Here is a 13,068-nt window from a genome sequence, read left to right on the forward strand (position 1 = left end):
AATCTAAATATAATGCGAGGAAAAAGACAGCTAGCTGAATAGATTTAACTTGAAAGCATAAATAAAGGATAGCCAGTCTGCTTCTTACGCCTTTGTCCGATCAGGGGCATCAACTGGACCTCAGCATTTAAACACAATAGGGGAGCTCTACCTAAACGAGTATTTTTGGCTGATCAATGAAGATACAAAAATTGTTTATCATTGTTGGCGTTAAAATAATGTTATCTTATTTACGATTAACTAGAGCTTTACACTCAATCTTTACGTTTCCATAAAATACACATATCCCTTTGAGTTTTGGTATCGGCGGATAGACACTGCTTATCCACACGTGTGTAGAAACATATCATTGCCTGAACTGAGGCAATGAATGCAGCCTACTAACAATGTAGAAAGGACGATTTTGCATGAACCGAGAACTTCTTCAGATTTCTAACAAGCACATTATGTCGTCTATAATATGGAGACAGTTGTCTACATTTTCATCAGGATCTCGCTGAAAATTTGTTTTTTGTCAAGGCAACAAACTAGATTTCGCCACCCCCTCGTGGTTCCAGTCACTCCTCACAGTCCTGTCTTGGAGGGCTGGTTAGGAGGTCCTTTTTCGTGTTAGATTCACAACTAGCAATGATGCTTCGACATTTTCTAAATGCGAGGTAAACTGTTGCTAACGTTACATATCAATGTAAGAAGCGGAGGGCCACTTTAACGAATGCATCAATCAAACATTAATTTAAGCCAGTGAGATTGGAATTTGAAGACGGAGCCCATCCGACCCTTTCCCCTGAACCTGGATATCGGAATGGTGGTAAGTCATCATTTTTGTTTTAGTTCAGGCTGCATATGTCAGTAGACATGAGGCAAGTGAAAAAAACGTTTTTTTTTAGTTTTGCAGCAAAACATGTGCTAGCTAGTTTGTCGTACCATGTCTGTCACATATGGCTAGTCTGTGGCAAACTGAAACGGAAGATGCTGTCCAGTCCGTTGTTGCCATTAGTTACAGGGACATTGCTGAACCCTGGCCTATCACTGCTTCGCTCAAGTCATTTGATATGGTTATTCTCTTTATCTGACCAACTAACTAAATCTTATAGCTAATGCTATAAAGCCAGATCCCGTGTGGCTATGCCGTTTATTAGCTCAATTTAGCTAACTAACGTGAGTTACGTTATTTATTTCATCTAGTTTGCTAGCTAGCTCCAGTTAGCTACATCGCGCGCCCCTCCCTTGAAATTGAAATGCAAGCATGAATGGCGTTGTTGTCTGTCAGCCAGACAGGGTGATTCGGTTTTACTGGGCATTCATCACTTGCCTTAATTCGAATATTTACGTGCTGTCTACAACGTGTAATCGTTTAACACAATCTAGCAAGGCTAGCTAATATTATTATGATTTCCTTGTTAGTTGCTAGATTGCCAGCTCAAAACAGTTTTGAAAACGGACCATCTTTTGTCTACTCCGGCCGGGGCTTCCATTTCATCAATTGCGCGCAAGTCACAGTGATGAACAGCGTTCAGCTCTTTTCCAACTAACGTTATTCTCATAACAAAGGCACGGGATACTAATGTAGCTAATATGATTTTAAATGAGTTAGTACTAAAGAAACGAATGTTATATGCGCAACATAATACAACTCATCTGTTTCCCATTGTCGGGCTGCAACGTTTTCAGATATGATATTGTTAATGACCCTCTCGGCGTGTAGATACAATTAGTCCAATGGGAAAACAATCGGTTCCAGGTAACTGTGCCGTCAGCGTGCTGAAGTAACACTTCAAACCGTTCCAACGCTATGCTGTCGTCTCGCGCTATAACATCACTTCACTGAATTCATGTTTTCCTAAGGTAAACGCGCTTTAGACTTTATGGTTAGTCCCAACTGTGCTGTGCAACTTGAAATTGTATTTTATTGAATGGAGTGATTGGCCTGCCAACTCCATTTTGATATATTGTCTACTCCCTGGAGTTATGCCGCGTTCAAGTGCTAGTCAGATCTAGGAAACTCGGAAATGTCTGACTTCCTATATCCGACTAGCACGTGAACGTGTCATTATTCTTACATACAGCTGTGTTTGCAATAGACATGGGTTTTGCATACCAGTGGAACAGGTCGTTCTACCAGAGAATGTGGTGGTTTATGATCAGATACAAATCCTCCTCCATCCACGAGTCTCCTACTCTCAAGACTGACAATTAGTAATCTGGGTTAGGTCCCAAGACTGTCTCTTTGCCACAGCACAGGGTATTTCTGTCAATAATGATCAATCCATCATTACTCTACCCAACCGCAGTGGACCCAGTATGTTACAGCTGAAACAGGCTGAACTGGTGCTTAGCTTCAGATTATGTCACCTATGTTTATTCTCAGACTGTACATTAAATATCCCTTGGAAAACTAGGAAAAGCCAGGCCTATTTTATGCTTCTGTATTCTCTAATGCCTGGCCAAACAAGGCATGTGTGTCATTACTGCTTTTTCCTTTATGGAACTAAATCTTATGGTCTTCATTGTGGCTCTGTTGGATTGACTCACTGGCTTCAGATAGATAGTTGGTTCCATGTTCTAGAGAAGCATTACTGTGTTGTCAGTCCTGAGTCTAAAACTTCGCTCAAGGCTATAGTTTAGATCCATCTCACAATCTCAAGACCCATTGGTTACGTTGACCTCCCTAGTCTGAACCCTTTCCAGTATCCTTGAATGTTGTCATTCTGATTCCATGTCCAGCTGGTGTAGCTTATCTTGGCCTGCTCTCCCCAATAGTCAGTTTGAGGATTAGCTCTGCCTCCAGTGTGAGCAGCAGTGGGCGATCAAGGTGTTTAATTACAAACCCAGCATCTTCATAACACTGTCTGGAAGGAGCTGTGTGTTACAGAGATTGAATGAGACTAAGACTGAGGGCCTGAGACCGAGTGTGTGTCTGTGTGTATACCATACAGAGACTGAGCGACTGAGACCGAGACAGAAAAATAGTGTGTGTGTGTGTGTCTTTGTGTGTGTGTGTCTTTGTTTCGGACAGACTGTTTATTTACAGCTGTTGGATGGACTCACTGGCTACGTACCTAATTGATTTCCGTTTAATCATCTCATGGTCACTTGCAATGTTCGGTAAGAGGAAAATCAATGCAGACTGATGGTAATGTTGTGTTAAGAGCCTTTTACGTTTGGACATTACATTTGCTGAACAAGAGTTATTCTGCTTCCTTTGCGTTGTTGGCGCAGTGTGCAGCCGGCTGCAGTTCAATGTGTGTGTGTAGTTTTTCTGTACGCATTTGGATTTGTAGTAAGACTATTATAAAGATTAGGCTTCCGTTGCAGCACAAATTAGCCTAGCCCAGCCCCAACTGAACTCAAATGCTAGTTGTTTTCAACACACTTGATTTAATGTAAATGCTCCCCTAGGATGCTCACTTGCCAACAGGAGAATGAAATGCTTGGCCTGTGGCTGCCAACAGCTGAATGATAGGGGGCTCTTACTGTACAGAAAGGAACTCACTAATAATACATCCTTTTTATTTATGCATCCGGTCCCATGTTAGTTGTGTTGCTCTGATGTGCTCTGGCTAATTTAATCCTATTGAAGATTGTTCCCAGCTGTTGTCCCTTCTTGCTACCATTGATGACCTGAGGAGTTGAAGTGGTAAGGGAAGTGCCTCAGTACACAGACACACTCCCTCCGTGTCCTCGGTGCACCAGCGTTATTATCGCAAGAAAACATGAGAGGAATGGTTGATTTTGATGTTTGTCAGAATCAGCACTGCTGTTGTTACATAACGTCACATTCTATTCCACTGTTCCCTTCACCCCCTCTGCCACTTGGGCTGTACAAATTACATAAAGATGTCCTCAATGTACAAATTGGGTAGGGATAGAAAGAGACCCTAGACAGGAAGATGGAGAGGAAGGTAAAAAGCAAAGAGAGTTGGCACAGCAGGGCCACGCCCACCAATAATCCTCTCCATCGCTTCCTGTTTACTGTGAGGCCCTTCCTACTCCCTTCCTCTACCCTCATCTCTTGCTTACTCTCTCTCTTCCCTGTGTGACACCTGTGTGGATCTGCCTGTAACTGAGCACAAACACAATACACACACAAATCAATGGCTGCTTACGGACTCTGTAACACTGGCGTTCTGGCCACACCACCTCTGTCATTGGCCACTGGTTTGGTTCTTCACTGACCGCTCATTATTTTATCACATACCGTGTAATGAGAAACTAAACAAGCCTGGCTGCATTAGCAACAACGTTCAGTCACAAAGCAAGCGGTTTATGTTTGAGCTGAAATGAGGATGTGGAGAGAGGCGGGGGGGGGGGGGCTGGTTTAGGCAGCGCACAGCTCGTTGTCAGGGGTAACGGTCAGACAGTCCTCCTGTGTGCTCAGTGCTTCTACTCTCTGCTCGTCTCTACTTCCCCCTGCATGTGGACTCACCGTGAGGACAGATGTTTAGAAAGATCTAGTTTGACCACCTCGGATATTTTCCTACAGTGATAATGGTGAATTGAATTACCGCTAGGCTACAGCCAGGGGGCTGTTTCGCTGAGCATGTTAACATGTTGAGCATCTTTCAAGCTGCTCTCAAAGCAGGCCCTTTAGAGAGGTGCTGCGTCTCATGTGAGCCAACACTATGTTATTACCAGGTTCTTACTTCTGTACCTCATGTCATGTGAATAGTAAAGGGATCATCGATCCCTGGTAGGTCTAGAGAGGTGAGCTGTAAGCTGAGCTAAAAGGCCTGATTGGGGACACCATCCCTGTCCCTGACCCCTTTCCCAGGGCCTAAAGCCTGAACGGCTGGAGCTAGAGAGCTGGAACTGGGCTCACACGGCTGCTGCTGACAGCTTGGGGCCAAGGGGCGTCACAGAGTCCCGCCTCAGGCCGGAGAAGGGCTGGTCTGGGCGAGGGCACTGCCTCACGCCCTGTCACCCATCATCTCCTCTAACGCCCTCATAGAGGAGAAGCCAGCCAGCACCAGCCACGCCCAACGTGCACACACACACTACTCACCCTGGAGATGGAAAAATACTCTTTAATGGGTGCTTAACATTAGATCTCTGTGCTAATACTGTGTACGATTATATATGGTTTATTTACAGTACATTAACCTGTATACAAACCTACGACTTTCTTCCCTTCCCCCTCTCACTACTCCTCTCTGTTTTGGCCTGGAGGCTGGAATGTGTGCTATGCCAATATCTGTTTGCCTCATGGGTTCACCCTTCTATCCATGACTTGCAGTACAGTCAGTGCCTACTAACCGGTTTTGCATTATGATTCATATCCTGGTTGTCCAAGCCCATATACAGCAGCTTGAAGAGACACTGACTAAACAGACAGCATACCTGCCTATGCAGTACAGCCACCAAGTCACTATCCTGGAGTGTAGCCCTCTGTCTGTCCATATACTATACATGCTAGCTCTATAGTTTAAAATCTTTCATGTTGCCTTGACATCCTCCACATTGCTGAAGCATGTCTTCAGAACCCCTCCCCTTTACCGTGACTAGTGACCTTATTTCCCCCCACCAGACCTAGGCTCCACGTATGGATCGTTTTTTTCCTGTTAGTGTTTTCATTCAGCCATTCTCTTTTTCCCTAATTCCTTTATGGTTTTTCCTCTCTCACCGCTGCAGTCAGATGCTCTGGGTGCCAGCTGTCTGCCCCTATAGAAACATCTGTTCTGAAGCCATGCCCACATTGTTCCGTACCAACACAAACGGCCCCCTCCTCCACTGTCCCTCATGTCTCGCTACACACACACACTTGTTCACAACAGTCAGGCTTCTGACGAATTCTCCCTCTCTTTCTTTTTCTTTTCTCTACTTTTTTCTTCCCCCACCTCTCTTTTTTTCTTTTTAGTCTTTTCTCTCCCTCTTGTATCTCTCTATCTCACGTGGCTGCAGCTGGGATGAGGGCGGTGTTTGGTGTTTAGTATGCTGCCGGTGGCTCTGTGTCTTTCCTGTCGCGTGGAAGAAAGAGGACGGGGCTCCCAGAGGCGCTTTTTGGGTAACGGGCGGTGGGGGGTGACAGGGGGACTGTCTGTTTCCCAGGGACCCTCTTCTGGAATGTCCATGATAGAGCCCACCTTGCTCCCATCTTACACAGCCTAGATCCTCCCCAGCCTTCCATCTTAGCTAGCCTTCGCTATGGCTTCCCATGCTTACTCTGGGAGATGGGAGAAGATTTGGGGGGCAGTGTTTGCTGCATTAGCCTGAAGGAGTACAGGGAGGGATGGGTGAATGCAGTTCCTTTTTTGGGGTGTCGTTGGGTTTGGGTGGGATCTATAAGAGGTGAGGGGATGGTGTGGCAAGGCTGAATGGGAAGGCCTGTTTTGTTCTATGAAAGGTCAAAGGGCAGTGGGGGGGAACTAACGGAGCTCATGCATTAGAAACACACTCCCAGTAAAGTTGTATTGAGGCTGGGAGACAGAGGAAGCACCCCTCTGGTACACCTCTACAGTGTTACTACATCAATAACCAAGGGGCCTAATGTTGCGTGAAACATGAAAAGTAATCATGTGTAGTCTAGTGTTGTGTTGTAAACACACTCAGTGAGGTACAGTTAGTCACATGTGCCATTGGGCTGTCAACCTGCTGAATGACTTGACCCCTGGCCTCATGTCTGGGTCCAGGCTGATGCTTCTCCCCCATGTCCAGTCCCCAAGCTCCTGTCACTGTAGTAGCCCCTGGATTTGAACAACACAGTCCCTGTCTGTCTCTGTCACCTCCTCCACTTACCTCCACCCACTGGAGTGTGTCTGGCGTGACAGTTCAACACTTGTAGCCACGACTGTACTTGCCCCAAACTGGCCCATTCACGTCACAGTAGCCCAGCCGCGACCACTTACAGATGATGCAAACCCAGCAAACTTCCGGCGCCAACAGAGATGGCCGCCTCGCTTCGCGTTCCTAGGAAACTATGCAGTATTTTGTTTTTTTACGTGTTATTTCTTACATTGGTACCCCAGGTAATCTTAGGTTTTATTACATACAGTTGGGAGGAACTACTGAATATAAGAGCAACGTCAACTCACCTTCATTATGACCAGGAATATGACTTCCCGAAGCGGATCCAGTGTTTTGCCTTCCACCCAGGACAATGGATCTGATCCCAGCCGGCGAACCTAAACAACGTCGCCGTAAAAGGGGCAAACGAAGCTGTCTTCTGGTCAGGCTCCGGAGACGGGCACATCGCGCACCACTCCCTAGCATACTACTCGCCAATGTCCAGTCTCTTGACAACAAGGTTGATGAAATCCGAGCAAGGGTTGCCTTCCAGAGAGACATCAGAGACTGTAACGTTCTTTGCTTCACGGAAACATGGCTCACTCGAGAGACGCTATCGGAGTCGGTGCAGCCAGCTGGTTTCTTCACGCATCGCGCCAACAGAAACAAGCATCTTTCTGGTAAGAAGAGGGGCGGGGGGGTATGCCTTATGATTAACGAGACGTGGTGTGATCATAACAACATACAGGAACTCAAGTCATTCTGTTCACCTGATTTAGAATCCCTCACAATCAAATGTCGACCGCATTATCTACCAAGGGAATTCTCTTCGATTATAATCACAGCCGTATATATTCCCCCCCCCCAAGCAGACACATCGATGGCCCTGAATGAACTTTATTTGACTCTATGTAAACTGGAAACCACGTATCCTGAGGCTGCATTCATTGTAGCTGGGGATTTTAACAAGGCTAATCTGAAAACAAGACTCCCAAAATTCTATCAGCATATCGATTGCGCAACCAGGGCTGGTAAAACCCTGGATCATTGTTATTCTAACTTCCGCGACGCATATAAGGCCCTCCCCCGCCCTCCTTTCGGAAAAGCGGCCCACGACTCCATTTTGTTGCGTCCAGCCTACAGACAGAAACTAAAACAAGAAGCTCCCGCGCTCAGGTCTGTTCAACGCTGTTCCGACCAATCTGATTCCACGCTTCAAGACTGCTTCGATCACGTGGATTGGGATATGTTCCGCATTGCGTCCAACAACAACATTGACGAATACGCTGATTCGGTGAGCGAGTTCATTAGAAATGCATCGGCGACGTCGTACCCACAACAACTATTAAAACATTCCCAAACCAGAAACCGTGGATTGATGGCAGCATTCGCGCGAAACTGAAAGCGCGAACCACTGCTTTTAACCAGGGCAAGGTGACTGGAAACATGACCGAATACAAACAGTGTAGCTATTCCCTCCGCAAGGCAATCAAACAAGCTAAGCGTCAGTATACAGACAAAGTAGAGTTGCAATTCAACGGCTCAGACACAAGAGGTATGTGGCAGGGTCTACAGTCAATCACGGATTACAAAAAGAAAACCAGCCCCGTCGCGGACCAGGATGTCTTGCTCCCAGACAGACTAGATAACTTCTTTGCTCGCTTTGAGGACAATACAGTGCCACTGACACGGCCCGCTACCAAAACCTGCGGACTCTCCTTCACTGCAGCCGACATGAGTAAAACATTTAAACGTGTTAACCCTCGCAAGGCTGCAGGCCCAGACGGCATTCCCAGCCGCGTCCTCAGAGCATGCGCAGACCAGCTGGCTGGTGTGTTTACGGACATATTCAATCAATCCTTATCCCAGTCTGCTGTTCCCACATGCTTCAAGAGGGCCACCATTGTTCCTGTTCCCAAGAAAGCGAAGGTAACTGAGCTAAACAACTACCGCCCCGTAGCACTCACTTCCGTCATCATGAAGTGCTTTGAGAGACTAGTCAAGGACCATATCACCTCCACCCTACCTGACACCCTAGACCCACTCCAATTTGCTTACCGCCCCAGGTCCACAGATGACGCAATCGCAACCACACTGCACAATGCCCTAACCCATCTGGACAAGAGGAATACCTATGTGAGAATGCTGTTCATCGACTACAGCTCAGCATTTAACACCATAGTACCCTCCAAACTCGTCATCAAGCTCGAGACCCTGGGTCTAGTACCCTCTCAAGGACAACAACCACCCGAGCCGAAAGTCCGTGTTGCCCAGCAACAGCCCCAAAACATCACTGCTCTAGAGGAGATCTGCATGGAGGAATGGGCCAAAATACCAGCAACAGTGTGTGAAAACCTTGTGAAGACTTACAGAAAACGTTTGACCTCTGTCATTGCCAACAAAGGGTATATAACAAAGTATTGAGAAACTTTTGTTATTGACCAAATACTTATTTTCCACCATAATTTGCAAATAAATTCATTAAAAATCCTACAGTGTGATTTTCTGGATTTTTTTTTCTCATTTTGTCTGTCATTGTCTGTCATAGTTGAAGTGTACCTATGATGAAAAATCATCTTTTTAAGTCGGAGAACTTGCACAATTGGTGGCTGACTAAATACTTTTTTGCCCCACTGTATCTTTATGTACATATTCTTTATCCCTTTACACTTGTGTGTATAAGGTAGTAGTTGTGGAATTGTTAGGTTAGATTACTCGTTGGATATTACTGCATTGTTGGAACTAGAAGCACAAGCATTTCGCTACACTCGCATTAACATCTGCTAACCATGTGTATGTGACAAATACATTTGATTTGATGATGATAATAACGAAAAGAGCAAATTTGTGATGCCGTTCCTCCTCACCCCACCCCCCGAATTCTCCCAAGACCCATCTCCCAACATTACCCACTTATTCAGTCCTCAGAGAAAGAGGGGCTGACACTTCTATTACACTGGGTCGCTACGAAAGAGAGGAGGAGGGAGAGAGTGAGCATGAAAGGACACTCTTTGAACCTATTCTTCCCCCTGGAGAAAGAGGGAAGGAGGGTGTAAAAGGGTAGGGGATACTCATTGTCCTCTTTCATACAGAAAGTGAGTGAAATGGAGGAGTGAGAGAAGCAGGGGATGGGGCATGGAGGAGTAGCAGGGGGAGTTCTAGACAACACGCAAAACTGTTGGAGCAGCTGGGTTACGCAAACAGACATTCACCCTTTGGGCTGTAGTATTCTCTGTTGGCAAGGTTGCCACTCAGAAGACAGAAGAAGTAAAGTCTTCCTCTTATCTATGTTTGATGGAACATGCGGCCATCTTCTGGGTTTTCCCATTTATCATCATCCCATTCAACCCAAGCCAACCCACTGAACTAAGCCAGACCCACCCCACCCAACCAACCCAAGCCAGACCCACCCCACCCAACCAACCCAAGCCAGACCCACCCCACCCAACCAACCCAAGCCAGACCCACCCCACCCAACCAACCCAAGCCAAACCCACCCACCCAACCAACCCAAGCCAGACCCACCCCACCCAACCAACCCAAGCCAGACCCACCCCACCCAACCAACCCAAGCCAGACCCACCCCACCCAACCAACCCAAGCCAGACCCACCCCACCCAACCAACCCAAGCCAGACCCACCCCACCCAACCAACCCAAGCCAGACCCACCCCACCCAACCAACCCAAGCCAGACCCACCCCACCCAACCAACCCAAGCCAGACCCACCCCACCCAACCAACCCAAGCCAGACCCACCCCACCCAACCAACCCAAGCCAGACCCACCCCACCCAACCAACCCAAGCCAGACCCACCCCACCCAACCAACCCAAGCCAGACCCACCCCACCCAACCAACCCAAGCCAGACCCACCCCACCCAACCAACCCAAGCCAAACCCACCCCACCCAACCAACCCAAGCCAGACCCACCCCACCCAACCAACCCAAGCCAGACCCACCCCACCCAACCAACCCAAGCCAGACCCACCCCACCCAACCAACCCAAGCCAGACCCACCCCACCCAACCAACCCAAGCCAGACCCACCCCACCCAACCAACCCAAGCCAGACCCACCCCACCCAACCAACCCAAGCCAGACCCACCCCACCCAACCAACCCAAGCCAGACCCACCCCACCCAACCAACCCAAGCCAAACCCACCCCACCCAACCAACCCAAGCCAGACCCACCCCACCCAACCAACCCAAGCCAGACCCACCCCACCCAACCAACCCAAGCCAAACCCACCCCACCCAACCAACCCAAGCCGGACCCAAGCCAAACCCACCCACCCAACCAACCCAAGCCGGACCCAAGCCAAACCCACCCACCCAACCAACCCAAGCCAAACCCACCCAGCCAACCAACCCAAGCCAACATTGTGCTGTGACCTGAAGAGGACAGACCAAAGTCTCCTTGACTGTGAAGACAGCGTCGCTTGGAGTGGGGGGGTTTACTGACCGTGGGAGAAAAGGGACAATAACAAATGGCTCTTCTTCTGCTTGACTGACCCTCTATCCTATTGTCTTCTTTTGGGGTCAAGATCCAGGACTCCTGCTGAGCCTCAGAGAGCAGAGAGGCAGAGACAAAACAATCATCGTAATAATAGCCAGCCAGGGATTTAGTTATGAGAGATTTGTCAGGATTGATTTATGCAGAGTGGTTTTGAGCTTGTTTTTCAGTCGTCATAAGTATATGGTGCATATGTGTTAAATCTGTGTGTGTGTGAGACCCACTTCACTCTATACACCTACAGGCATGAGAGAGTTGCTGGCCACTGTCTCTACACCAACTTATGTGTCAAGTTCAGAGTCAGAGGAATGAGAGAAACACACACTCATGTTGCTCACACACACTGTCCAGTTCACCCCACATAGTCAAGCACATTTGATCCTACTTAAACCCTCTCAATCGCACAAGGACAGAAGTAGTTGAATCAGGCTCTCACACCATTATTTTTCTTTCCCTGTGACACACTCTAGCATGCACATCCACACACTCTCTTATCCTACTCTGACATCCTGTCCACCTAAATCTTATCCATGCAGTCCTTTTATAAGCTCGAGAAAGCACACAATCTCCCTCACGGCCTGACATGCAAAAACACGCTGCGTTACTATAGTGATGCTGCCCACATGACGGAAGATCTCGGCAACTGTTGGTAAGGCTCTGGCTGACTACAAAGCATGGAGCCTCACTCCCACATCATAAACACCAACGTCTGCTCTGCACAGACCAACAGGCTGCCCACTGACTCTAGTCAACATTTTAAACACACTCGATGCCTGTGACTTAGTAAGGTTCATGGAACAGCCTCACTCGTGTGATTCATAGGGTAGAGTAGGCCTAGCCGAACTCCCTACATTTACTAAGCCTAACCATGTGACTTGGGACCGTTGTAGGAGTTGAATGGCAGAGGCTGTAATAGAATGATCATTGGGCAGATTCACTTGCAGAGAATTCCCTCCTACACACACATTCAAATCAATGGCATTGTTTTTGTAAAAAAATTTAGGGGCATTGTTACATAGCAGCAGAATACTCCCCCTCCCAGAGAAAGCTTCACTGATACTCTTTGAAACTTTTCTAATGTGCCTTGAACCTCAAGCCCCCCCCCCCCCCCCCCCCGCACATGCAAACACACAGCATAGCCACGCCAAATCTTATATACACACATGACTTAGGCATACTCTAGAAGGAACAAAACTGTCACATTTAACCCATTTCCTCAGCGTGTTGACCCCTGTGTGTGACCCATGTCTGTTTGCTCCTCTCCCACCTCCAACGAACTAGATGAGCCAACTCCCCTGAGACAGACAGACAGTGTGCCAACGCTTCACTCTGCTGTAATACTGGGAAGCCCAAGCACAATGATGCTGTCCGTGCTGACAACCTCACAGGTTAGACTGTTAGAAATGGTATGTGACTGAAAATACCAAGGGTTGTTGTCAACAAAGAGGAGTATTCAAAACCAGCATAGGCATTTGAGATACGATTCTCACTGTGGGTTATGGGTTAGATGGCACTATTATAGGGATGGTTCTGTATGGGAATCAAGTGATCTTTTAACTGTGTCAGAGTGGAGAAGGCTTTCAGAGCAGTGGTGTTGATGCATGGCCTTGTTACGTTAGATCAGGGCTGGTTGGTTAGGGTTTGGCTCTTTATGATGGAGCGTGGACAGTCAGCCAAGTCCTCTCGCTCCAGCTCTCAACACAGGCCACTTGGTGTTACAGCAAAGCTCAATAGAATTGTTTTTATTTATTTATGTTTTTATTTTATTTTTTACCCTCAAACAATTAGGCTAAACAAAAGTCTGACTTTCTCTCCAGAATCAACTTTGAACTCA

At 47.4% G+C, this 13,068-nt stretch overlaps 1 protein-coding gene across 2 annotated transcripts in view; it reads left to right on the forward strand.

The window, feature by feature from the left end:
- The first annotated feature begins 286 nt into the window (after positions 1-286).
- Positions 287-13,068, forward strand: part of arhgap33 (Rho GTPase activating protein 33) — a 47,274-nt gene continuing 34,492 nt past the window's right edge. Inside the window, exon 1 of one of the 2 annotated variants that reach the window (XM_071382986.1) lies at positions 287-808. In XM_071382986.1, coding sequence (XP_071239087.1) covers positions 803-808 — 6 coding nt within the window. In that variant the 5' untranslated portion in view covers positions 287-802. The remainder of the gene's footprint in view (positions 809-13,068) is intronic. The other variant, XM_071382987.1, reaches the window with a different exon arrangement.

The sequence above is a fragment of the Salvelinus alpinus genome, chromosome 35, assembly GCF_045679555.1.
Source record: "Salvelinus alpinus chromosome 35, SLU_Salpinus.1, whole genome shotgun sequence".
Taxonomy (NCBI): domain Eukaryota; kingdom Metazoa; phylum Chordata; class Actinopteri; order Salmoniformes; family Salmonidae; genus Salvelinus; species Salvelinus alpinus.